The sequence below is a fragment of the Gossypium arboreum genome, chromosome 7 (genome assembly GCF_025698485.1).
Source record: "Gossypium arboreum isolate Shixiya-1 chromosome 7, ASM2569848v2, whole genome shotgun sequence".
Lineage (NCBI taxonomy): Eukaryota > Viridiplantae > Streptophyta > Magnoliopsida > Malvales > Malvaceae > Gossypium > Gossypium arboreum.
In genome coordinates, this window is record NC_069076.1 from 2,081,514 (window position 1) to 2,105,475 (window position 23,962).

The 23,962-nt window shown below is 30.4% G+C and overlaps 1 protein-coding gene across 1 annotated transcript; it reads right to left on the bottom strand.

The window, feature by feature from the left end:
* Positions 1 to 13,543: 13,543 nt before the first annotated feature.
* LOC108476626 (RING-H2 finger protein ATL46) lies at positions 13,544 to 16,034 on the bottom strand. The gene has a single exon (XM_017778927.2). It carries the CDS (start codon positions 15,362 to 15,364, stop codon positions 14,195 to 14,197), a length of 1,170 nt encoding a protein of 389 aa, XP_017634416.1. The 5' UTR covers positions 15,365 to 16,034; the 3' UTR covers positions 13,544 to 14,194.
* Positions 16,035 to 23,962: the final 7,928 nt, after the last annotated feature.

Below are 23,962 nucleotides of genomic sequence, written 5' to 3' on the forward strand. Positions count from 1 at the left end.
ACATAAGTAAATAGTGAAATTATTGATAATGTTACTTGTTGCATGTTATATAAATTAAGGATGTGGAATGGAGAGGAGTAGGAGGAAAATATGTATGAATATTCAGCTAGCATGGGTAATTTGTATGTTTTAGGCTCATGGACTAAATTGAATAAAAGTAAAATTTTATGGGCAATTTTGTAAAAAAAATGTTAGAAATGACCAATTTGCATGAAATGGATTATTTTATTATTTAAATTACAAAATTTAATGAAATTATTAATTTAGCTCAAGATCAGGGAAAAACATGTTTTAAGGATTAAGTTGAAAAGTGTTGAAATTATGGAAAATTCTGACATTTTATAGAATTCATAGGTTGTTATCAATTTGTGTGAGAATAACGGCTAGAAATAAGGATTAAATTGCAATAATTTTATTTTATTTTAACCTAAGGATGAAACCATCATTAATTAAAAGTTTAGGGGTAAAATGATAATTTTGTTTAGAGCATTAGTTGAATGTATTATAACATGAAATAAATGAAAACGACGATCAAATTTCTTTATAGAGATCCGGATGACTTGAATACGAGACTTGAATGTGGAAAAGAAAAGATATCGGATTAATGAAATATCTGATAAATGAATCGGTAACTCCGGTAATGCTCCGTAACTCTATTCCGGTGATGGATTCGGGTTAGGGGCGTTACAGAAAGGTAATGAAAATGAAAGTATATAGTATATGATGAAAGTGATTGATGATTTGAAAAGCTTGAAATGTTATATGCCTTATTTGGTTAAATTTATATGTGCATTGCTTCACCTACTAATCTTATGAGGTGTTATGTATAGGAAAAGGAAATTTGGACTATGCCTAACATACTTGCGTATATATATGTGTTTTGAAATAAGTTGGTATATGCTTGTGTTAATAGGTGAGTTTGGTCTCTTACGTGTGTGTCTTGTGAAGGAATGTGATTAAGTGGTATACTTTGAGAATGATTTAACTAACTAGTGAGTGTGTGATGTGTGTTTGACATGTATAAGGTTTGAATGCATATGCTAGTTTACTACTTGGTAAGTTGAGATATTTCGGTTGATGCCAAACTTGTGTATACGTTTATTTTGGCCTTGTAAAATGCTTAAGTTAATGTGTATTTGGTCATTTGAAGGTCAAGTAAATAAATGTCATATTTATAGCATTGAAGCATGTCAATTGTGTGTTTGTATGGTATATGTTCAAGGTATGAAAATGGCTTGAAATGTGTGGAATCAATTGTTAGAATTAAGTGATCCAAATTCTTATTTAAATAAAATACGATGGAAAATAAAATAAAAGTAAAATCCATATAGAACTAGACTTCTTTTATTTTATTTTAGAATAAGGTTTTTAAACCTTATTAAACTCCATCTATTTTATATTGATTAGGATAAGGTGTTTCAATCCTACTAGAATATGGCTTTGCAAGCCTATAAATAGACATAGTCTATTCCTCTTGTATTTGAGTAAAAATTTTTCGACATAGTGAATTTTCTTCTCCTCTGCCCGTGGTTTTTTTTCCGAAAGGGTTTCCACGTAAAATTTATGTGTTCTTTATTTTTTATTTATTTTATTCTATTTATTTTTCACAAATTGGTATCAGAGCTTCCGGGTTATTCATCTCGATCACGGTAATGGCGTCTTTGAAGTATGAAATTCATTGTTGGATCGCAACACCGATTTGCGTTGTGGCAAATTAAGATGCAAGCGCTTCTTGCAGATGGATCTAGAGGATGCCCTGCTAGGATAGATAAGATGCCTTCGACATTAACAGATGAAGAGAAGAAGCGTAAGGATCGAAAGGCATTAACACAATTACATCTGCATTTGTCCAACGAAATTTTGCAGGATGTGATGAAAGAAAAACGCCATTGCATTATGGAAGAGGCTAGAACAAATATGTATGTCGAAAACTCTAACAAGCAAGTTGCATATGAAGCGGCGTCTTTATGCTCATCGTTTGGAGGAAGGTGCATCATACGAACACTTAATGTTGTTTAAAGAAATTCTCTCAAACTTGGAGGCCATGGAGGTTCGAGATGATAAGGAAGATCTAGGGTTGATTCTACTTTGTTCGTTGCCCCGTCTTATTCAACCTTTAGAGACACGATTTTATATAGCCGCGAGTCTCTCACGGTTGATGAGGTTTATGATTCTTTAACCTCGTATGATAAGATGAAGCATCTTGTGGTTAAACCCAACTCTCGGGAGAGGGTCTCATTGTTCGTGGGAGACAAGACCGGAATGTTGATGATGATCGTGGTAGAACACGAGAACGGAATCCTCGTGGTAAATCTAAGGGTAGATCGAAATCTTCAAACAGAGGTAAAACTTGCAACTTCGCAAGAAGAAAGGGCACATTAAATCTGAGTGCTATAAGCTACAAAATAAGATTAAAAGGAGGTGCGAATCAAAAGGAAAACAGACGAAAATACCGGTGAAGGCGATGTTGTAGAAGACTACAGCGATGGTGAACTTCTAGTTGCTTCATCAATGATTCTAAAGTGGCGAGGAGTGGATACTTGATTCAGTTGCACCTTCCACATGAGTCCCAATCGGGATTGGTTTACAACTTATGAAACGATGATCTGAAGGTGTTGTTTTGATGGGAAATAATGCTTCATGTAAAATCGCAGTGTTGGAACAATTAAAGTTAAGATGTTTGATGGAGTTGTCGAACACTTAGTGACGTGCGGCATGTTCCGAATTGAAAAGAAATTTAATTTCGTTGAGTACTCTTGATTCAAAAGGGTGCAGATACACAGTGAAAGTGGGGTTTTAAAGATTTCAAAGGGTCCCTTGTTGTGATGAAAGGGCAAAGAAAGATTGCCAAGTTATATGTTTCTGAGGTTCTCTTATTCTTGGTGATGCATTTGTCGCTTCCTCTTCCTTGTCGGATGATGATATTACTAAACTTTGGCATATCGCCTAGGGCATATGAGTGAGAATGGCATGGCGAAATTAAGCAAAGAGGACTTCTTAATGGGCAAGGAATTTGCAAACCGAATTTCGTGAGCCTTGTGTTTTGGGAAGCAAAGAGAGTTCGATTCACTAGAGGAATCCATAACACGAAGGAAGCGTTGGAGTATATCCATTACGATCGTGGGGCCGTCCAGAGTGCCTTCGAGAGGTGGAGCTAATTATATGCTAACCTTTATTGATGATTTTTCCGAAAAGTTTGGGCGTTCTTCACAAGCGAAAAGCGATGTGTTTTCCACATTTAAGTCTTGGAAAATTATGATTGAAAAACAGACGGAAAAGCAGATAAAATACCTCCGCATGCACAATGGCTTAGAGTTACGTTACGATGAGTTTAATAGATTGTGCAAGTCGAAGGATCATGAGACACTTGACGATTCGTCATACTCCACAAAAAAGCGGCGTTGCGAGCGAATGAACGAACGATCATGGAGAAGGTTCGATGTATGTTGTCAAATGCCAACTTACAAAGTCATTTTGGGCGAAGCGACCTCTCTTGCATGTTTTTGATCAACCGATCTCCATCCGTTGCCATTGAGAAAAAGACTCCACAAGAGGTATGGTGCGGTAATCCCGCTAATTATTCGATTTAAAGATTTTTGGGTGTCTGCGTATGCTCATGTTGATAATGGAAAATTGGAACCGAGATCCATTAAATGCGTTTTCTTGGTTATAAAGTGGTGTAAAAGGCTATAAGTTATGGTGTCTGAAAATAGAAAAGTTGTGATTAGCGAGATGTTGTTTTTGATGAAACGCTATGCTACCTAACTTATCTCTTAAAGACTCTTCCAATAAAGAAAACCAAAAGCGGTGGAGCATCGAGTTAATCTGAATCAACTCCTCAAGCCGATACAAAAATTGAGAATAGAGTTGCTTCTTCACCGCAATACTCTATCGCCAAAAACAGGACAAGAAGAGAAATTAAACCTCCAAAGAAGTATGCCGAGGTTGATCTAGTTGCTTATGCTTTAAATGTGGTGAAGATATAGATGCGAATCAAGAGCCATTTAATTATTCGAGGCGATTAGTCATGAAGACTCGAAAAGTGGATGTTTGCTATGCAAGAGGAGATGGAATCACTCCACAAAAAGCGAACATGGGATTTTGTAAAACTTTCTAAAGGTAAAAAGGCATTCGTTGTAAATGGGTGTTTAAAAAGAAAGAAGGGACTCGGGAGTTGAAGAACCCGGATATAAAGCAAGGCTTGTTGCAAAGGGTTACAGTCAAATTCCGAGTGGACTTCACAGATGTGTTCTCTCCGTTGTTAAGCATAGTTCGATTCGAGCTTTGCTTGGTATTGTTGCCATGCATGATTTGGAGCTTGAGCGGTTAGATGTAAAAGCGCATTTTGCATGGAGAACTTGAGGAAGATATTTACATGCAACAACCGAGAGGGTTTTATAGTCTCGAAAAAAGAGGACTATGTTTGCTTCTTGAAAAAGTCCCTTTACGGTTTGAAACAGATCACCAAGACAATGGTACAAGAGGTTTGATTCCTTTATGACTTCTCATGATTTCAAAAGAAGTAGTTTTGACAGTTGTGTCTACTTTAAGAAAAATAGTGATGGTTCTTTTGTGTATCTACTTCTTTATGTTGATGACATGTTGATAGCGACAAAAGATAAAGAGAGATAAGAAAGGTTAAAGCCCAACTAAGTGAAGAATTTGAGATGAAAGATTTAGGACCAGCAAAGAAGATACTTGGTATGGAGATTCTCGAGAGATAGAAAAGCAAGTAAATTGTACCTAAGTCGGAAGGGTACATTGAGAAAGTTCTTTGCGAGTTCAATATGCAGAGTGCTAAGCTGTTAGTACTCCTTTAGCGACCCATTTCAGACTTTCATCGGCCTTATCTCCTCAATCGATAATGAGATTGAGTACATGTCACATGTTCCATACTCTAGTGCATGAGGATCTCTCATGTATGCTATGGTTTGTTCACGTCCCGTTTATCATATCACGATCGGTCAGATTAGCGAGATACATGGCGAATCTCGGTAAAGAACACTGGAAAGCGATTCGATGGATTTTAAGATACTTACGAGGCACTACTAATGTTTGCTTACAGTTTGGAAGAACTAAAGATGGAGTTATAGGGTATGTTGATGCTGATTTTGCTAGAGACCTTGATAGAAGAAGATCTCTCACGAGTTACGTCTTTACAATCGGAGGTTGTGCAATTAGTTGGAAAGCCACTTTGCAAACTACGATCGCTTTGTCTACCACTGAAGCTGAGTACATGGCGATTCTTGAGGCTTGTAAAGAAGCTATTTGGTTGAAGGGACTATTTAGTGAACTCAATGAAGACCTTCAAATCAGCCACAGATTTTGTGACAATCAGTGCCATCTTTCTTACAAAAGATCAAATGTTTCATGAGAGAACAAAACACATTGATATTCGGTATCATTTTGTTCGTGATATTATTGCTCGTGGTGATATTGTTGTGAGCAAAATTAGCACTCATGAAAATCCTGCAGATATGATGACTAAGTCACTTCCTATAACCAAGTTTGAGCATTGCTTAGACTTGGTTGGTGTTCATTGTTGAAGTTAAACCCTTAAGGGTTTTTGGAAGAGGTGAAGAACTTGTTTATTGAAAGTTCGCGATGAAGAACTTGTTCATTGAGAATTTGTGTCAAGGTGGAGATTGTTAGAATTAAGTGACCCAAATTCTTATTTAAATAAAATCGATGGAAAATAAAATAAAAGTAAAATCCATATAGAACTAGACTTCTTTTATTTTATTTTAGAATAAGGTTTTAAACCTTATTAAACTCCATCTATTTTATATTGATTAGGATAAGGTGTTTCAATCCTACTAGAATATGGCTTTGCAAGCCTATAAATAGACATAGTCTATTCCTCTTGTATTTGAGTAAAAATTTTTCGACATAGTGAATTTTCTTCTCCTCTCTTGTGGTTTTTTTTCCGAAAGGGTTTCCACGTAAAATTTATGTGTTCTTTATTTTTATTTATTTTATTCTATTTTATTTTTCACATCAATGTTTGAATTGTGGTGCCTTTGAATGATATATTAGTTAAAACAATTAGGATGATTGAATGACATGTTTTATAGGTATTTAAGGTGTTTTTGGTTACATGTATGTATGGGAAAAAGGGTGACTTGTAATGTAAGCATAGGCCTTGAGTTGTCTTGTTTTAAGGGTTAATTTTGGAGCACACGACCTGGGACATGGGCTATCACATGGCCATGTGCCACACACTGACACCCTACACGGTTGTGTGTTATTTTATTTTTAGGTGCAAGCTTCACATGGCATGTGACACGACCGTGTGAACAAAGTCAATGAGTTACACGGTTTCGCAAACGGGCTGGGACATGGTCGTGTGTCCCATAGTTCAAATGTCTACTTGGCTGTGTGACCCCTATTTCCCAATTTTTCATGTTTTTCCAAAATTTTCTAATTTGTTTCGAATTAGTCCCTAATTGTTCCCAAACTATTTTTAGGGTATCTTAGGCTCGATTTAAGGCTGTAAAATTATTTTTTCTATAAATAAATTATGTTATCTAATGCTAATATATAATTGTATGTTAATTCTGTTTCGATGATAAATGTTCTAATTTGTACAGTAATGCTCCATAACTTTAATCCGGTGACAGAGACGGATTAGTGGTATTACATTGGGGAAGGATCTTTGGGAGATTAGGGCTAAAAATGCAAAGAATTTGGGTTTTTAGGTGAGTTTTAGGGTTAAATGTGGATAAAACACACGGGTGCGATACCCAAAACAGGTTTTCTACAAAACCCAATAGGGGTATTGCGATACCATAATTGGGTAATATCCTTGAGTGTTTTGATCCCTCCCATTTGAAACTGTCCCAGGTATTGCGATACCAGGAGTCTGTATCGCGATATCATAGCGTGTTTTCAAGTCAAAGCTAAAATTTGAAACTATTTGGGATATCGCGATACTAGAGGGTCGGTATCGCAATATCGAAAAGTGTTTTGGCCTCCCTTTAAAATTGTCCATGGTATCCCGATATTGACCAATGGATATCGCGATACCACTATAACATACCCCAAAAGTTCTAATATTTTAGTCTAAACTCCTAACTACACAAAAATAAGTCCTACAAAGTCCTAAATCTAATCATGCATTAACATAAGCACAAATATAGGGTTAAAAAAGTCTTAGTGTTTTATTGATAATTGCTTGAAGAAGATGAATGTGGCAACAATGGTGGAACAAAATAACACTAAAAATAAGATTTTTATCAAAAAAAAAAGAAAATGGAGTTGAACTATATTAATGATTAAGGGTTAAATTAAAAATACAAAGCAAGTTTGAGTACTAAATAACAATTAAGACTAAGCTATAGTGAAACTTAACTAACTAACTACCAACACTACTAAAAACCAGAAAAATTTGATGCTAAACCTTAAAAAGATGAAGAAGACAACTTATTACAAACCAAAATTTTGGACCATAATGCCCCTGATGTTGTATTTTAATTGGTGCTGGTGTTGGACAAAAACTACCTCTACAGTCATTTTTCTCCTCATCAGGGAGCGTATCATGATACCTAAGCTCTAGTATCATGATACCCTAAGTAGTATCTCATTTGGGAGTCTTGAGGGGTCTCGGTATGACGATACCTATCCTTGGTATCGCAATATCGCTGGAGTTGGTCTCAATTTCCTTCACTTCAGCACTGTCAAGAGTATTACAATCTCCATGGTTCAAAATCGCGATACCCCATTCTAAAGGTGATTTCCCCAAGCTCGGGTCATTGTTAACTTCCTACACTATTCAATCATATTATTAGTTCCCCATGATGTGTTTGACCAATTTAGGTTTAAAAAATGGCATAAAATTAGCAAAAACACTTTATTAATAACAAAAACTAAAAATCGATAAAAGTAACAAAAAGACACCTAAATTGCTTAAGAATAAGCTCTTTAAGTGTAATGGAGAACCTAATTTGACGTATAAAATTACGGTAGATCATCTGCTCGTCTACTCCTTTCGTCATCTCTATTGGTGCCTTCAAACCTTAGCTCGGATATCAACTATCATGGGGCTAGAAATTTAGTCTGACGAACCGCGTGACCTTAGGCAAAAACTTAACTTCAAATCCTCCTAAGTTAGCCTAACTCTCGAAAGTGAGAATTCACAAAGGAGAATTCTATAAGGCACTGAAATAAAGTGAAAGAAACTCAAAAAATAGAGGAACTCGACTTGAACAGAAATGCCACAAGAAAGCAATGCACATAAGTTGTTTGAATAAATACTCTTAAATATATTGTATTACTTAAAAATGAAGTGATTACAAAGGAAGAGGAATAACTCTATTTATTGTTGAGTTCCCCAAGAAACAATTATACGATTTAAATTACATCAACATCAACATTAAAGTTTATCTATAAGATGAGAGTCTTAAGGAATTTAAACTTTATACAATCTTATTTCTTAGGATTACAAAATATTCACCCTAATAAAGTATAAATTATTGGAGTGTTTACATTTTAACCAGGCTAAGTAGATGGATTAGTCCTGTTGGGCCAAATGATCCCCAACCAACAAGATAGATTATCAAAGTGTGCCTTAATCACGTCCTCATTTGCAGGACTCATGACACTTGCCTACAGTCTCCAATACTAGTCATCTTTCTCAAAGTTCATTTAAGGTTAGATGAACCTCTTTGGCTTTTAACAAATTACCATTATAATCGGCAATTGTTCTTTTTTTTTTTTATGAGTATCAATGGTGTTGGTACGTTCCTTCCTTCGACCCTAACCCCACCTTCACATCTAAGCTTCTTTACAAGCCACCGTATCTAAGGCACTTTCACCACTTTTGTCCAGTCCAAATTCATCGAATGAGTTACACCACAATTAGCGTCTTGATTTTGCCTCAACCTAATTATGTTAACCGAAATCTCATAATGATCTAAACGATAGTTTGGAAATAACTCCCACCATTGTTGATTAGCAACACCTCTATTAAGCCTCTCTCGGGCACTGGTTTAAGCTGAAAAACCTCTTTCCTAAGTGTACCACCTCCCATGAAAACCAATATGACGTAGCCTCTAATCATCTAATGTCAAACGAAAATTCTCCATTTCTTGATCGTCGTGCAATTTGGTCCCATATTTTTCAAAGCTCCAGACTAGTTCATTAAAATCATCCACATATAGCCAAGGCATGAATGACAACGTAGATAGAGATCTCTAGTATGTAGGTAGCACGATGTTGCGAGAACTATAACCTTTTTTAAAATATTAATGCTAAACTACCATTGCATCGTGGAAAAAAGAATCTGATAGTTATGTAAAGCTCAACATAACACTTTTTCCAACTGAGGTTGGAATATGAAGTTGGGACACAACATAAAAAGTGAAATAAGTAGCATGTATTATTTATTAGCGTAGATCTGATCAACAATTCTATTTTGGTAAGCCGCGTTTAATAAATAATATTATTTAACAATCCTCCATTTTTTTTTTCAAGAAAGCATGTGATGACTTGTAATAAATTTAATTTCTTGGGAATTTAATTGGATGAGTAAACTAAATAATTAAGTTTAAACAGAAAATTAAAATGGAGGTATCATAATTGAATTTCGTTCGAATAATTAAATAAATTTATACTTAAATTATAATATAAGAAAGTTGAATAATTTTAATGAAATTAGATTTGAGTTATATAAATTATTTAATTAGAATTATCTAATTAAATTAATAATTAATTTGGGGATATATTTAATTATTTTGTTAATTAAATATTTGAGCTTACTTTTTTTTACTTAAAATAAAAAAAAATAAGGTTAAAAATTGGATGAGGTATGAGGTACTCAGATGGACCCAAACAGGGCTAGGGGTGGCAACATGGGACTAAAAGTGATTATAATTCTGATCATCTACTAATTATAATACAAATTTAGAGAGTTAAAAATTTTCGGTTTGGTTTTGTCTTAGTGTTCGATTTTTGAATTAGAACTCATTCTTTAAGCAACTATCAATTCGAGAATAATAGAAAAGATCAATTAGGTCAAAAAATCTAGATAATGAATACAAATCTTGCATATTTATTAACTATTTATTCAGCATAAAAATATTTTAATTTTTGTTTTAGTTTATAAAGAAATGAAACTCTTTTTTTTTTAATACCCAGACTAGCCTTGATCTATTAAAAGATTCGCTTTTAACAAGATTTTTCAAATTACTAATTACAATTTAACAATAACATATTATTTTATTTAATTTTGATTTTAAAAATATAAAAATCAATTTAAAATATACAGAATTTTTATATAATAAAATTGATTATCGGGCCATCTAATTTGTGTCAGGTAAATTACACTAGAGGTAATTTAATTATGAATTTTTTTCATTTTTGGTCATCAGTTGACTAATGTAAAATTTAAAACACCCAAAAATGTAATATAATTGGGTGACCAAAAAAGACAAAATCGAATAGTTGAGTGACTATTTTATAACTTTTGATAGCTGGGTGACTAAAGAAAGAAATTTTCTAATAATTAGATGACCATTTTGTAATTTTTTATAATTAAATGACAAAAAAATATACTAATTTGTGTTTTACCACAAGTTGTGAATCGCAGCATGGACAACTCTGGTCTAATCTATGAAAAAAGAAGAAGAAAGAAAACCTTTAAAATTGATTGATATAAAGACTCACAGGTTTCCTGTTAGCTAATTTTTAATATCTTTTTGCTGAATTTCTTTTTAAATACTTTTTTAAGTCATTGGTATTGCAATACAAATCCCAATTCCCAACCCACAGAGATTTCTCTTTTTAATTAAATAGGTCAAATATTAGGGGTGGGATTGAGATAAATGAAAAATGTGAATGCTATATTAGAATTATGTTAAACTTTAACTCTTAGGAAAGCATCTTCTTTTTCAATAGCGATAAAGATTGCAATTAAAGGAGTTCATGAGTCGGCCCCAACTTAAAAATAATATTAACACATCTTATATTCGTCCAAGTCTAGTTTAACACAAAGTATAAGCTTACAATTTTGTCCAAGCATATTTATATTTTAATTAAGTTTAATTTTTTACTCAAGCATATTTTTGAGTCTAATGATAGGTTTGGTTCACTGAAATGGAATAAAATAATAATGTAATAGTTATATGTTAGGAACGAAAAAGATAAATAATAGATATTACGTAGCTTGACTGCTTGAATAGAATAAATTAGTAAAAGTATTGCATTATTTGTTTGTTTGGTTTAAACGGTTAATCGAGTTGATTTAGTATTAACTGAATTAACTGAATTTTTTAATCTTTTAACTGTTAATCAAATTGATTTTTCTTTAAAATTAACCGAACCAAAATATTTCGATTAGTTCCTCGGTTAATCGAAATTTATATGTTTTTATTTTTTGATTAAAACCAAAATAAAATATATAAAAATAAATAAATTTATAATGTTCATTTGATCGAATTATTCAAATTAACTGAATTAAAACTACATATAATTTGTATATTTAATTATTAAGTTCGGTTAATTTGGTTAATTCAATTAATTACTCAATTTTAAACTGAATTAATTAATAACTAAATTTAAAAAAAATATTAACCGACCTCCGATCAAATTAAGTCGATTCGATTTATTAATTTAATTTTAACTAAAATTTCATCATCTCTAATATGAGCCACATTTTGGCTTATGCTGTCCTTGTGGAATCTAGCTATGGCAGTTGTCTAATCACCATGTCTCATCTTTTAAGACAATATTATCAACTTTTCTGAACCACATCATGTTGCATATATACCATTATTTAGCTTAATTATATCTGTGAAAAGAAAATTCAAAAGAATCAGAGCAAGAGTTAAATTATGTTTTATATGTTGGTATTTTTATTAAAAAATTATTATACTTTTTAAAATCACTGTAATTGACGGAATAAATAAATAATAATACGTGATATGTTATATATACTTCATTCTAACATATAAATAATAATTTTAATAACAAAAATAGATGAAATTTTGACAAAAAAATTAATTTACTTATTCTTTTAAATAAAATGGATACTTAATTTGAGTCATGTTGACATTTTGGTGTGGAAATGTTGGAAGTGGGTTGGGCTTAGCCCTTTGTGACACAAGGCTTAAGATAGAAATAGACAAAAGTGTACCAATTTCCTATTAGTCAAATGAAACCAGTCCTGAGGAGATTGATTATTATACTTCACATGATTCTAACAGGCTCCAATGTGGAACCCACCAATAATTTTAGCACATTCTCATTGGCTGCTCTGCCTGTCTTCTGCTTCCTTTGGATCTTAGGAGATGATGACATTATCATCTTTGCTTCTCAATAGCCTTTGTTGGACACTTGCTCTCAAACTCATGTGGGGTGGGAGAGTTTTATATGATATTTAAGGATCTATGCCATATTCTTCTATTGTTTAAACAACAAAAATACCCTAAATATAAATTTTCATCATTGGTTTCATCTTTCTTTCTGCTCACCTTTTGACTCTTGGATTCCTATTTAAAGTGTAAACACTTCCTCAGTCTTGCAGCAATTTCACCATCCATAATGCCCACATTGAGGAACAAATTTACACATTATTGCATTAAATTATTTAATATTAAATAATAACTTCTTTTATTTTCCGTTATCATCAACCAACCACATTTTGACAACAATATCAATCACAATACTTATTAAAAGCGCTTTTCAATAAAGTTTAATTATTAACTATATCCAACTACAAAGATATTTGTGTCAAATTCATATATTTTTACATGTTATAAAATATTTTTATCTTCATATTTTATAATAGATTTTAATGTTGATATGTAGGATCCAAAATCATCATTAAAAAACTGGGAATTGTTTAGTGTTAATGCAACAAGGGGCACATGGAAAGAACAAAAACATGACCCACAATTTAGCTGTGCATTCTACTGCTACAAGGCAAGATTTTGAATTAAAGGGTCTGATTACAAGATTATATATAAAAAAAATTATAAAAAAAAAAACTTTTTGCACAGTTTGCTTTCATGGATCCCACCATCATTACCCTTTAATCAATCTGCATAAACAGATTTGAGTGCACATTCTCCCAAAAGGGTAGATTAAAATATTTATAAAACAGAAAAGGCTAAAAAAAATTACATAAATCAACCCTGTTGGTTATCATTTATGCATTTAAACAATTATTTTGTGTTTATATAGATATATAAATTTGTTTTATGTCTATGTATATATCATTTTGCATCTTGAAGTAGAATTATGATTACCTGAATTTATGAGACATCATCCTAGTTTTGCATTGAAACTACTCAATTTAGTTCATAACATTTGACCAAAAAGAGTGAAATAAGATATTTTATTTCAAAAATCCAAAAGGGAAACAGAGACTCTGCAGCTCACAGTCCCTACAAAATTACCAACTCATGCATCATTTCAGGATATCATATCATCAGGAAAAGAACTATGGATACCCTCTTTCTATTAAAACTCATACTGCATTTTACATCTTGTGGTAAAAAAAATAGATAAATTAATCTTTATATTAGATTAAAAAGAAAACTAACCCTTTCTATTAAAAATTTATTCATTTCCGTTCATACGGAATAACTAAATAATTACACCTGACAAGCACCTCATTCTGACATTCAGAAACTAATTTTTAACAGAAGTATCAATTTACTCTTTGATATAATGTACAGGGACTAATTTACTCATTCTTTTAGTAAAAAAAAGGACAAAATGTATTCTAATACAAGGGACTCCATTATCCTAAAGTAATTGTTTTTAACCATCATAGAATATGAGATAAAAATATGATCCAAGGGGAAATTTTATGGAAAAATTAGAACCATTTCAACCTTAAAACATAGAATTTTACTTACCATAACCTTCTACATGAAGAATTAACCAGTGAGGTAACCACACAAAGCTGTGATGATACTAAAAGAACAAATGATATTAGATCCCTAAGATATGCATAACCATAGAAAAGATTTGTTGAAATATCTTGTTTTACATAAATATGACAACATGAGTTTGAGTAGTACAACGAATGGCCTTTTTTCCTACATGAATTCTAATCCTCTCATTCCATTCATGTTTTTAAAACAAGAGCAAATGGCTATGGTGAGTAGTTCCTTTTTTTTTTTTTTTTTTTGAAGTTTCAGATTTCAGAACAAGAAACATGTGACATAAGAACTAAAAGCATAATAAGCTTTCATTGTTCTTGTGTTTTCTTCAGCCATGGCAAGTCTGAGTTAAGAGAAGATGTCATACCAGTTTGGGATTCTGATGAAGTTGAGAATTTGCCTTTCTTAGACCAAAGCCAGATCTTCGAAACTGAAAAGCTTTCACCTTTACTCATATTACTGATCTTTTTCTCTTCTGCATCTCTTTCAGCTGATGAATGCTTAATATCATGGCTATGGTGTTGTTGACCACCAGAGAGGGTAACCCTTAGATCTGACTTGGCCAGCACATATTGATAAGAACCCATTGAAAAACACCTCCTTGCATCTAAGTTGCTGCTACTGGTTTCACCACCTGCTTCATCTGGTTCACGATTTATCCTTCTGAATTTCCCAAGCCTAACAGGTAAAACCCCTTTGTCAACAACTATTTCTTCCATTTCCACTGTTTTTTGACTAGGGGTAAATCCATTTTCACCATTACCAACACACCCTTCATCTTCCCTTAAGTCATCAAAATCAAAAACTGGATTCTCCATTGAAAACCCAGGAGTGAAAAGGGTACCTCTACAAAGAGGGCATGTTGAGTTTGACAAGAGCCAGGTGTCAATACAGTTTATATGAAAAGCATGGCTACACATAGGAAGCAACCTCAGTTTATCTTTCTCAGAAAATTCACACAAACAAACAGCACAATCAAAGGGCTCTTTTAAACCAACTATTTCTTTGTATTGAAATACAGGTAAAGCATCAATAAAAGCCTGATCTAAACCAGAATCATGGAGATGAAACAGTTGTTGTAGCTGTCTTTGAAGAGCATCAGATGTAGATATTTCAGGGTATCTATTAGATTGTGAAGATGTAGATGAAGATGGATGTTTTATAAGAAATCTAACAAGCAGGTGGAGGAGACCAGAGATGAAAAATAGAACAGCTAAAATTACTATAATGAAAAGAACAGCAGGACTAATTTTAGTACCAGAAGATGATGGTGAAGGGTTTGAAGATGATGATGATGATGATGATGATGATGGAGGAAGAGGTGGTGGATACTGAAAGTAACCATCTTTTTGCTTGATTTGCAGATGATTATGATGACGAACCCAAGACATCTTCAAATGGTTATTATGCTCCAAAAACCAATTCTTTTCTTTGCTTTCTAACATCCCACAGATCATAAAGCTGCACTTCAAAACCATAACTCACCTCATATTTTAGCTTTAAAACAATGCTCAAAACAAAAACCTTTCTTTTCACAAACACAAGAATTCGATATACTCCACAAATTTCCTTGTCTTTCTTTTCACCTATATCCTCCAAAACCAAAACCCTCTTCTTCTTTTTTGTTCTAGTCTTTGAAATTTACCCCCAAGAAAAGCCTTGAAAATGGAAGTATTTATCAAAAACCCAATGTCAAAAAACACTTTGGTTTATGTGTTTTTTTTTTTTCTTCTAATTTTTTTGTTTTGTTCTCTACAAAAAGTGAGTCCCACCCTTCCCTTCTAGTTTTTGGTGCAACAGAGAAAAAAGGGCAGTAGCAAGAGGAGGGGAGAGAGTGGCAGAAGAGCAGCTGTAGTTTCCAAAGTGAAAAGAGGTTAAAGTATAAAGGATACCAAAGGAAAGAGCTGGAATTTCGGCCCCACTTTCCAATGGGAGCGCGTGGGATTCAAAATGGTCAACCACAAGCAGACAATATTGATGCTGTCCTATTTATGTTTGGTTTTTCAATTTTTTCTAAGAGGTTGAGCTATAATGTCTAAAAAGTCTATTAATTTCATTTACTGAATTTGGGATTTTAGTGTAGGATTTGACATTTGTTTTAGATTAACATGTCTGTCACATTAGTAATATAATATACAATACTTTAAATTAATTATATATTTCTTTGTAGTTAGTATAAAAATAATAATAATAATAAAATTAAATATTGTAAAATATATTGTATTGAAAATAAAGACTCATTTAAAAAAGTTATTAATTGAACCAAAATATTTGGTCTCAATTTTCTCAAGCTTAATTGTGATGGATGGGTGCTCTACTAGTCTAAAGAGGGCAGCTGGTGGCGGATTGTTGTGGGTGAATGGATCCTTGGATACCACTAACAGTTTGGTCATTGTGCTGTGCTGCGATCCGAGGCATGGGCGATGTACGATGGCCTAAAGCTGCCTTGGGAGCACAATTTGGTTCCGTTGCATTAGCAGAGACGCTAAAAGGGCAGCTGACAGTTTGGTTAAGTCCTCCTCATCCTCCAAATTAGGCTTAAAAAGTAATGAAAAATCATTATTATAAATGAATAATCATTAAATATAGTGCCTAACATTAAAACTTTTTTAATCACATTAATGGTATGGCCCCTTATTCAAGATTTCTTGTATTATTAGGATGTTGATTTATTTAGACTTTTTCATATACATAAAGTCCAAACATTTGAACAATACAATCACAAGTTCACATGCATCAACTTTACATATTTCCATATTTTTTTAATATTATTATTGTTGGTATTATTAGTGTTGAAAAGTTGAGTTTGGCTCAATCAAAAGATAATTTTTTGGATGAATTTTTTAACAGAAATGATTAATATGCTCTTTGAACTAACGTACAGAAATTAATTTACCTATTGTTTTGAGTAGAGGGGGCAAAATGTAATATAATTCTTAATATAGAGGACTCCATGGTACTTTTATCTAATTTTTTATATAAAGTTTACTTTCACCCATAACCTTCAAGTCACACTCAAACTTACATTCTTTTAATTGTTACAATAACAACGATATCAATTGAGCTAAGATTTAATATATAGTTTTTGAGGGTTAAAATGTTTTGTACTTTTTGTACATTTAGAATTTAATCTTCTACGTTTATTTCAAGGAATATAGTCTAAATACTTTTCAAATTTAAAATGTAATTTCAATTGATAACACCGTTAAAGTTTTTCATTAAATTAATGTTCATTACAACATTGTTTTGTTATATAGTTCTTGAGTGAATATTTTCTAATTTCAAAATATTACATCGATTGAATTTAACAAAAGTGTTTTTAAAGTGCCGTTAATAATTGGACCCAAGTTTTAAAACTCGAAAAGCATAAAGATTTAATTTCTAGAAATAAAAATAGAGGATTAAATTTCAAATTTATGAAGAATATTTTAACCTTTTTCTTTATTATTTTTGTTAAATTTATTCTCATAAATGATTTTTATTGCCTAAATGATAAAATTTTAAATTTTAAAAATTTAATCATGCAATAAAAACAATACCACTAAGTTAAATTTAGAGGTGCTAATGGGTTGGGCCAGACCCAACCAAAGTTTTAGGCCTAGGCCTGACCCGAAAAATAGACTTAAAATTTTACTCAAGTCGACCGAATAAAATGCTAAAACCCGTGCCTAGCTTAACCCATCTAATATTATTTTTTATATAATTTTTTTAAAAAATACATCAAAATACTAAAATATTAAAATAAATATTTTCCAACAAATTGAAAATAAATTTTAAAAATATCGTATACTTAAATAACACTAAAATATGTGCAAATTAACAAGCAAATAACTCTAGAATAGCAACAAAATTAACAATAAAACAAGAGTTATACAATAACAATAAAAGAGTAACAATATAATAGTAAAATGGTAACAAAATAGCGAAAAAAACAATAAGAAAATAGCAAAGAAGAGATAAAAAACAACAAAAAAAAATTGTAGTTTTTTTTTACATATTCAGGCTTGGCCGAAAAAGCCTTACCCAAGGCTCGACCCGTTTTTAAATGGGCATTATTATTTTTTGTCCAAGCTCATTTTTCGGGCCTATATTTTTACTCAAACTTTCCCACTTTTCGAGCGAACCTTCGGGCTGAGCCAGATAATCCAACCCATGAACAGGTCTATGCTAAATATGACTTTTTGTTAATTAATTGCCATGTTAGATATTTTCTTACCATATATGATATTTATTCAATATCAAAATCGCATATTTAATTTACCAAAAGTCAAATATTTAATATTTATTTAATATTTTAATTGAATAATTTAATTCTATGAATCGAACTATCAACTCAAGGCTTACATAGACATAGGTGACAAAATAAAATTTATTAGAGTCGAAATTAGATTATAAATTTTAAGGTGAAAGTGTTATTTTATTGTTTTATTTATTGATAATTTTACAAATTTATGCATTGATTAATTATATATATATTAATAAATTATTACATGTTTTTTAAGTTACAAATATAAGTATAATTCTAATTACAAAGCCGAATACTTATAACTATAATAAACTATTATAATGCATAATTGAACTGAAATTAAAATATATTCAAACAGGGTTTATACATTATATAACTTAAATAAAAATAAAATATAGAGTAAGAATCTACACATTATTTACAAATTCTTATTAACCCACTTTATAAAATTTAAAAACTAAACTTATTTATTAAATAATTTTTATATGGTTGGTGAAAAAATAACTAAAAAAATCATAAAAAAAAAATACAGCAACCTACCCCCTTTCTTGTATAATCAAAATCCAACCAAATTCCTATGATCATGCAATCAATGCTTCATTGGTTTCCATCAAATAACCCATTTAAGCAAAGATTAAGAGACACAAGAAGCTCTACTCTTTTTATTCTTTTGAACATAAGAAACTCTACTTCATTTGTTCATCTTGTCACCATATTATTACTATCCTATTTTAGTAGCTAACTTTTGGGGGTTTTGTTGTGCTCCAAATATAGTTTATTTGTCACATTTCTTGTTTAACTATATGATATACAGATACATATCTTACGTTTATTTTCTAATGGTAAAATACATTATATTTTTAATTAAGGACGAAGTTAAAAACTTGTTTTAAGGGAATTAAAGATGAATCATATATTATTGAGGGTTAAAGTGTAATTTTACTATTATTGAGGGTAAAACCACTCTGTGCTCCCTTGCCTTCAACTCTTTTCCCAATAAAAGAATGTATATTTGAATTTTAAAAATATTATTGTTGAGAAGAACAACCACGTACCTCAAATGTAAACCGTAAAATGGATATGAATACATAAAAAAAATATGCTAACTATAGGATACGTGGAAAACTTCTTTCTAAATCTTTATCTCAATATTAAAAGGCAAATTAGGTGAAGGATTTAGACGAGGATAAGACATTAGTTGGATCCCGTAAGGAAGATAATAGAAGGGTTAATATTTATTTTGATCCTTGAATTATAAATGTTGTTCATATTAGTATTTAAAGGAAATAATTATTTGGGAATGAAAATTCAAATTTGTGTTTGACCGACAAGTTACCCCGATAAATTACTTTCATTAAGTTAAAGACTTGTGTATTTGATTGTTTGGTGTTTATTTTACTGAGTTATTTTGTTCGAAATAAACGTCTTTTATCTCGGTAAAAGTATTATGGAGAACTTTATATTAAGAGATAAATTACATTTTGCCCTATTTAATAAAAAATAGACAAATTAGTTTATGTAGGTTAAATCAAATAGTAAGTTGGGTCTTTCAATTAAAATTTTAATCTATTTCTACTGTTAAAAACTAATGTGGCTGACGAAATAACCAAACAATTATACGTGGTGTATCACGTGTACCTCATACTGACATATATAGACTAATTTTTAATAGCATAAATGGATGAAACTTTTAATAGAATGACCAATTTGCTCTTTCATCTAACGTTCATGGATTAATTTGTCATTTTCTAATAGATAGGACAAAATACAATCTGACTCCTAATATAAACACCTCTATAGTATTTTTACCCTTCTACACCATCTTTGTGCCTCCTTTTATACCCTATCAACCCTATTTTACCATGTGTCACTCTCCTTCACTTTTACATAAAAGAACTTACAACATATGAGCTCAGGTTTGTAATTGTGAACTTAATTTAATTTAATTTAAATACTAATACAATAAAAGTAATATAATACAAGGACTACTTTGCATATTAACCAAAAATGAAACAATATATAATTAAGGAAGGGACATATATAATTGTTTAGTTGGGCAGTCCACATAATTTAGGGTTTCTTTTCTTTAAATTATTTCAATTTGTAGAACATGATGATGAAGATGGAGTTGTTATAGTCACTAAAAGCTAATTGTATTATTTATAGTGGGGACAATTTGTAGGAAAAATGAAATTTAATTACTTAAAGTAATGGAAGAAGTGACAAAATGTTTATTAGTAGTTTGATTTCATGCTTTCAATGATTGTCAAGTCATTTAAATCAAAGTGTAGTTGGAATTGATTTAAGTGGACCTTTTTCTTTTCAATTAAAATTTATACATTTTATTTAAATATAGTTAAATTTATTTATTTTTAGGATTTTAATTTAAGTCATCTTATATTATTTACGTTTGTTTAAGTAATTCAGTAATTTTGTATTTTTAATAGTGTCAAGATCTTAGAATAAATTGTGAACTTCAATATCATCTCGTAATATAAGATTTCATACGTAATTTTTATTTTTGACATTTTGTCTTTTCTTTTTAAAATTTTGAATAATTTTATTCCTTCATTTTATGACATCGTTAATTATTAAAATATAATATTTTAACATAATACATTAAAAATAGATAAATTATTGGTTATCATATTTGATATATAATATATTAACTATTTAAGTTATCTAAAATATTTTTAATAAAAAGAAAATGATATGTAGTGATAAAATAAAAGAATCAATATTTCTGTATTTAAATAATGGGATAAAATTTGTAAAAAATAAAATTGAGCAAGGTTTGTACTTGAAAGGAGAATTGATATATTAATCATAATAAATATTATTATTTGCTATACAATCAAAGAAATCTGATCAATAAATAAATGAGACACTTACCATCATTTTTATCCTGCTTATAAAAATTTATTTCCACTAATAATGTAAGTTAATAATTGTTATAATAATACTATGTTTTATGCTTTATGTTGTTACAAAATGAGAATATGAAGTTTTAGAATTCAATGAAAGAGTTTCGTGAATTTTCATATCAATATCTTTTAATTAATGTTAAAGAAATAAAATTTGTTAAAAAGAACAAATTCTATAATAAGAATAATTTAGTAAAATGTGATTTTAGGTTTATATTTTGTCAATCAAAGAATGAATTTTATATTCCAACCAAACGAACCAAATATGGTAATGTAACATATGTAATGTGCAAAGTAATCTTACATTTTGCTATTCTTATTACCAAAAGGAATCCTACATTCCATTAACCAAACACCTTATTAGTGTATCTATTGCCAATGGTTGATACTAAAATACATTATGACAAGTTTATAAACATGATTGATATATTTGGAGGATTGTTTTTGAATTGAGTTGGACTAAGTTATTTGATCAATCAAATATGTTTAGTATAAATGATTTTTATAATTTAAATTTATTTGAATAGATTCTTAAGAGTGGTGTAAGTACTCACTGAAGTCATATAGGTCAATGACTCTATTGAAAGGGCAAGCTCAAATTCTATAGATTAAAGTGTCATCATAATGCCTGATTAGAAAATGAATGGTGCCAAGAGTCAAATAAGGAGATCCTAGGGTGTTGGTAAGGGGTGCCATGTTAAAATTGTAGGAGTCTGATACAAAGTTTAATAAACTGTAAATTAGGATATGTCATGTCAGTCATCAAGAACAAAACTAGAATAAAACTAAATATGGAAGCATACTTGAATCCATTAAAATCTTGAGATCTTGTGCTTTTCAAATTCCAAACTAACACATAAGTATTTTAGAGAATGGTGGCTCTCTCTTTTTTTAAGATGGGATGCTAGAAAAGTTATGTATGTGTAACTTAGGGACCATAACCCTAATATATAACTTTTGCACATTAGCCTTAATTTCTAATCAGTCTATCATCAATTAGAAATTAATTATTAAAATATATACACATATTTGACTCATACCTTATTTAATGACTAAGCCTAATAAACCTTAATCAAATTAGATCACATTTAATTTGGACAAAAATAAAATGTAATTGTAGACACTCAATTTTGCCCGGCCCATTTCAATATTTAAAATAATAAACCCAAAAAAAAAAAGTCCAAGTTCAGTCCAGAATTACAAATATAATTTGGCCCGATCGGAATGGCCCATTACTTGAAAAGATTTAAGGTCCATCCACAAGCTTGACTCATATGGAAATATAATCTTCAATGATATGTAATCTTAGATATGATTGCAATCTTAGATATGATATATGATTTTGTTATCTTGGAGATTTAATTTGTAGATATCTTTTAATCTTAACCGTTGATGTAATTGATCTGTACCGTTGGATTTGGGGGAGACTCAACTATAAATAGAGGCCTCTCCCTTCATTGTAAAACACTGGAGTTTTGGGAAGTAATAAGAATTCTTGAAGAGCATTCACTCAAATTTCTCTCCCTCTTGCGTTCTTACTCTCTGTGGTTTGTTCTTATTTTATTCTTCGTCTATCTTAGTTTTTCAACTCTTTTTATTTTTAATTTCTTTATTTTTCAAATATGTATATTTTTTCCTATCTTTTATACATTTGATTATGTATTTTATATATCATAATATTTAACATTTTTATATAGTTTATTTACAAATATATATTTTCTATGCATGTATATATATTATATAATCATTTCATTATAAATATAAATTATTTTACATATTTGATATTTTATACATTATTTTCTAAACCAATATATTTTATATTTTTATATAATTATTATTCTTATAAATATATTTTTATTATATATTATATTTTAAATTTATTATTAAATATCACATTTTTATATACTCATTCTATTTATCAATTGTTTATATCATACATATATTTTTAAAACTTATGTTTTTATTATTATACAATATTTGTTTTACTTTAGCATTAATGTATTATTGTTATGTTATGTATTTCATATGTTATGTAATATCTTAGACTTTTATAATTTACTTTCAAATGCATATTTTTATATATGTACATTGATATATTGTATTATATGCATCATTTTATTTATTAATCCATTCATGTGTACATTAAATTATTAGATTTTATATTTTATGTAGATTCTATTTATTCATTTGCTATGCATGTCATCTATTTTTACTCATACATATTTTACACATTAATATTTACCATGTTTTTATATTATTTAATGTTTTATTTATGATATATTGTATATAATTAGTGCATTTATTATGTTTTCTTTTGGTATATTCCTATTTGCTTAGCATGATTATTTATATTATTCTATTTTACCCTCTATATAGTGTTTGCATTTATATAAAGTGTTATAATACTTTATAATAAACGCTATTTGAATATCTATGTTTCATAATATAGAATTGTCACTCTAAAAGGTCATTTAAAACAATATTTAAAAGTTTTATAAAAATAAAAAGGCAATGCTTAGTATTTGAAAGCTTCGAGAAAAGTAGTGCCCTAACTTATTGGGTTGCAACTTTTCTCGTTGAGTTCGAATAGTCAAGTACCCTTCAAAGTTTTTTTAAGATTTTCAAAATACGAGCAACTGTCTTGGAATTTCAAAGCGTTGTGTCCTAACTTATTGGATGTGGCGATTTGTCGTTTCGAGATAGGGATTTCCAAAAGGTTAACTTAGTGTCAATGTTTTGATATGAGTGAACCCAAATTTTCAAAATCAAAGTATTTTAAAGAGGATTATATCTTAAAATTTTTTAAATTTCCGACATTAAAGACATTTGATAATCAATTAGGTACCAATTTTTGGGCGTTACGAGGGTGCTAATCCTTCCTCGTACGTAACCGACTCCCGAACCCG